The sequence below is a fragment of the Pundamilia nyererei genome, unplaced genomic scaffold (assembly GCF_000239375.1).
Source record: "Pundamilia nyererei isolate P.nyererei 1_Seehausen unplaced genomic scaffold, PunNye1.0 scaffold00116, whole genome shotgun sequence".
NCBI classification, from domain to species: Eukaryota; Metazoa; Chordata; class Actinopteri; order Cichliformes; family Cichlidae; genus Pundamilia; species Pundamilia nyererei.
This window is the reverse complement of record NW_005187517.1, coordinates 957,088-962,128: the sequence shown is the minus strand read 5'-3', so window position 1 is coordinate 962,128 and position 5,041 is coordinate 957,088. Positions and strand designations below refer to the sequence as shown.

At 39.4% G+C, this 5,041-nt stretch overlaps 1 protein-coding gene across 3 annotated transcripts in view; it reads right to left on the bottom strand.

The window, feature by feature from the left end:
- Positions 1-2,525, bottom strand: part of LOC102208814 (carbohydrate sulfotransferase 11-like) — a 19,235-nt gene extending 16,710 nt beyond the window's left edge. For all 3 annotated transcript variants that reach the window (XM_005742034.1, XM_005742036.1, XM_005742035.1), the window contains exon 1: positions 2,007-2,525. In XM_005742034.1, the coding sequence (XP_005742091.1) occupies positions 2,007-2,100 (94 nt within the window). In that variant the 5' untranslated portion in view covers positions 2,101-2,525. The remainder of the gene's footprint in view (positions 1-2,006) is intronic.
- Positions 2,526-5,041: the final 2,516 nt, after the last annotated feature.

The window sequence follows — 5,041 nt, the reverse complement described above, 5'->3', positions numbered from 1 at the left end:
TGACAAAAAGCCACCAATGAGCAGCAGGTACCTTCACCTCGACGTCCTCCATTGTTTTGGCATTCGTGTCACATACAAATGACATCACTGGTATTTTGACCATGTTGCTATAACAACAACACACACACACACACATTAGGTGGTACTTGATAGTAATGGAAAATGTTGAGTTGAGCTGCTTTATGTCAAGCCGAGAAGGTACCAGTGGAAAATCCCTATAGGGAACTAACCTTCATTTTTAACAGGCATACGCTGTACACTGAAAGGGAGACCAAGCACATACTGAAACAAAAAAACAACTATACACAGACAAGGAACTGAAATGGAAACCAGCACAAAGATAAAACTATTAACTGATCTGTCAGAAATCACGGGGATGATCCAGGACACCATAACACACGACTTTATGGTCAGTGTAACTGTACCAAAGCCACAATGGAAATCCCATTAACTGTCTGCAACATTTGTGTTAATCATCACGTTTTCAGGTCTTAAATCCATTTTTTTCTCTACTTAAGCATCTGCAGGAAAAACAGTTCTTTAAGGTTACTCATCACAAAATCCTTCGTGACACCAGGGCTTATGGAACGAGTTCTGGATAGAACCACAGATCTGAACTATGGAAAAATGCAATACCTTATGAATATCTAAAGGGAGTAGGCTGAAAAGTATCTAAAGATGCTAAAGATTGTGCCCTATTTCATTTCAGAAAAAGGTAAATTAAACAACGCTTGGATCTCGGTTTTTAAATTCACGCTCAGTAGATGTTCTGCTGACATCCAGTTAATTAGTCTTCTTTATTGTGGCTGCAACCTGTTTTTCATGTGGTTTTCATTTGCTACTAGCGGGTTCTAATGCAGCCAAGCCTCAATGGGTCAACCAGTAAGGGTATATAATCTGTAGATGGAAGGGGGAGGTCAATGAAAGTGCTTTAGTGTGCTGCTTGTGGAGTTGGCAACATGTGGTCTGTGTGTCTGCTACTGAAAGCCATAAAATGTGATTTCAAGCTTTTTTGTTTTTTGTTTCAGGTGTGTGTTTTTTGATATTCAGGGGGTGCATGTGATTATTTCTTTTGCCATTTCCTTAATGCGTGCAGTGTTACCCTGGATACTGTTCAATAAAAACAAAAAACAAAAAATCCCCACACCGACTGATGGAAAATCCTCTTGCACAAAAATATCGCTTACAGCTGATTTGTCTGGTTTCTGTGCTCTGCTGTTTTTTCTCTCCTTGACAAACCAATTTAAATATTTGTTCTTCCTCTTCTCTAAGCGCATGTGCTGCTTCACTTCAGTATGCATGGCAAGGCACAAATCCATCATCTGGACATCTCTTTCACCCCCCTACTCCTCACCCTGGATGTCTGCAGTCCTTTTTCTCTGTGCTGCCCAGCAAACAAAGGCAGAGGAGAGTAGAGATAAAAGAAGGAGAGTAGAGTCACGGTGGCGGAATATGTGTGTGTATGTATGTATGTATGTATAATTGTGTGTGTGTTTGTGTGGGGGGGGGGGTTCTCTCTCCAAAGGCAGAGGGCTTTCAAACCCTTACACCTTTTCCATGTGAGCTTATTCACGCTTCATTATGCCACCGTTAAAACTTCACAGTTTTGCAAAATTGACTGCAAAGGATGCAGACTCTAGCAAGACCACAAGACCAAAAAGCACGAAGAGCTTTATAACTTGTATTTTCCTCGCTATTAATTAGTCATTCACTTGCCCTAAACCCTAAATCCAGTGTGTGTGCCTAATTATCTGTAGTTTCTTTCACTCGTTACACCAGTGTATATTTTCCACGACAGCGAATGAGAAGAAGAGCTAGCTTAGCTAACGTCAATAAAGTGCGGACCCTCTGCTTTCTCCTTCCTTGTGATAACCACACAATATATCGAACACAGTTTTATTTGCCGTATCTAAATACATTAAAAAAAATGTTCGTTAAATAGTACCCCAATAGCGTGAGTGTAGCACTGTTTTCCCAGTGAGTGGAATATATATGTGTGGGCTTACCTGGTTTAGTGATGCTCTGAAAGTACAGCACGAGAACGAACAGCGAGCCGAGGCACGTCGCCAGAAACAGGCGTCCTCCCCGAGGCATCTTCATCCTGAAGCCCGGCTCTGCTGACGGAGCCTCCGACCCCCCTCTTCGCTGCCTCTACGCAGTTCATGCGAGACCGCCCGATGGCAGATACGAGACACTTGAAAGCGATATGGCCCTATTCATTAATTACGGGAAGCAAACGCCCAACCAGAGAGAAACAACAGCGCAGTAATAAAACCCGTTAATTGTAACGTCAAGGATATAAATCCACTTCGCTCTGGTCGCTACTTAAAAAAAAAAAAACAACAAGAACAACAATATTAATTATAATGGCACTTTAGATAACATTGGAAATAATGTCATGTTGATATTACAGTCCCCCCAAAAGTTATTAACAGTCCTGTTTCTTCTTAGCTCTATTTGCTACCCCCGCCTGTGGTGTGTAGAGTTTGTCGAAGCTACACAAACTTCTCCTCCGCCAAACTGGAGACCGGGCACCCTTGCCATGACGTCACACCCCCCTTCTCCTCATGCGTACTCTCCCACATCAATGCTGCATTCAGGGACAACAGGACAATTTGGTCATGATGAGGTTTTTTGAGTTAATGTAATGTAGTTATACTTGTCCCAATATTGTGTATTGTATGAAAAGGAAGAAGTGTCATCCCACTGTTGTAAAAAAAAAAAAAAAAAAGGCAGGCAGAAAAAAGTACATTCGCATTAAACTTTATATACTTTTTTAATTAGCAGAATGTTTCTATTCGGCTTACGACCAGCATTTGAAGGCAACATCGCACTACAGCCATGGCATGGCCTGTCTCTGTCTACAACTAGTGTATAAATGGCAACAGTTCAATGAAGTATTTGGATAAAACAAGTAAAGCTTCAATGGCTTTTTTTATCAAAATAAAAAATCACTAAACTTACATAAATAAAAGAATACGTAAATGCTCAGATTTAATAAACATACAAAACAGATAGTGAAGAGGCTGAGTTGTATTTTGCCATCACTTCACCAGGAATAACAACTCATACATGAATGTGTTATTAACTTCCTTGTAAATATTTCTTTTTTTTAATCCTCTTCTTGAACCTCAAGATTTGAATATCTAGAGTTCCATAAATTGCAATTTTTGCACCAGTTTTTTTTTTTTTTCACACTCTAGTTAAACTTCCCTTCTGAACATACACATACTTTTTAACTATCAGGCCTCGGGGAAGTTACTGAGTTCTAGTACTGCTTCAAATGTCATGTACAGTGTGTTGAGTGTTACAAGTTTTACAGTGGATATATTTTAAGTTAGTTACCTAGAGAATGGAGATAAAATCATCAAAAGAGAAAATAGAAACTGGGCTTGAGTCCAATAAACGAAACAGATTTTTATCAAAAGCATCCCTACAGAACGCTCATTTTCATTCCTGAACAAGATAAAAGGCCGATGTACACAAAAAAAGAGCACAGCAGTGTACCTTAGTAGTCCAAACAGCACACATCTATGGCAGGACCCAGCCCGAACAAAGGCTAAAGACGTGGCAGACACTGAGACAGTGAGGAGGTGCCAGGTCGGTGTGTGAGCAGTATAACCACTTGTGCTGCCACATTTGAGAATGCTGTAATTACCCACATGCCCATCATTAGGCCTACAATGTGCAGCGCCTCTTGGGTTTCTTGGAAACACTTGAGAGAGATCTGAGACTTGAGAATGAGAGAGGCATTGTTAAGAATGGTTTGGCAGATTATGTGGTTGTTTGGGGTCAATGTTAGCTTTTACCACTCAACTCTCCCCGATTCATGGTTTGCTGACCACCCACGAGGCTTGGAGTAGAGTTTCATCACCAGCCCACTAACTAGTACTGTGGTAAATGTCTGCTGCTTACAGCCAGAGCTTTTTTAGTTGGCCTGAGGAACACGTCTAGAACACCTTTATCATTCTCTAATTTAATCTTTAAAACTTTCAATCTATTGTTTGTGGTCATGTATGGAGAAATTTGTTTTCCTGCAAGTGTTACCACACAGCGTAGAGTCTCTCAGATATTTGCTACTAATAACCGCAGTTGCAGTATTACTTTACTTTTCTTCAGAGAGCAGAGACCCATCGTTTGACTGTATTCAGGATAGAGAAAAGACGTGCTCATGCCTCTATTCTTCTGGCTCTATTTCCTGACTTGAGTTCAGTTCAGTTCAGCTGACACACCACTTATAATCGCTACAGATACATATCTGCACACCTGCAGATTTGCATAGCAGATATCAGTCAATCAAACATTTCAGGCAACTTATTGTCATAAACAGTGTGTAACTACACTAAGTGCTTTTGTTTATGTTTTTGCAAATAAAGCCGTAGTAAGCCAACTTCAAGTAACGAGCATAAAAACAGGTGAAACAGCTAATTACCAATCTTTAAGAGGATACAGAGTTTTAATTTCGAACATATTATTGATTTTTTTTTTTTTTTAAATATGCAAAAGCATGCTGGTTTAAGTTCTGAATAAAGGCTATTGCACTGCATGTTAGCTAGCTTTATAGCCTGCAGATGCTATGAAGATGTGTCCATCTGCTTATTTTGGTATTTGCACTGATGCTGTGAAGGCCACAGCTATGATCAGGAGGACAAAAATGAATTTAGAGTCTGATGTAATGTAATTTGCAGGCCAGGTTTAAATGCATTAAAATACTGCAGTATGAGAGTTATGTCAGTGTATTCATTTAACTATTGAAAACCAAATTAGCTTAGGTTCCAAAACTTTTCCTTTATGAAGAGCAAAAATTACTTTCACTGGAGATATTTTGACTTGTCAAACACAGGTTTGACTAATGATATGTAATTTCACACTGCATTTATTGCTGGAATTGATTCCAAAAAGAGCAGTCAAAGCTGTCATCATGATATTTAGAGCAATATTTACCAAATATTGTGTTCATGCAAAATTTTGTTTTGACATTTGACACCAGCAAAAATACCCTAAATGCAATTTGTAAACCTGAAATTTGATTACTTGTCCT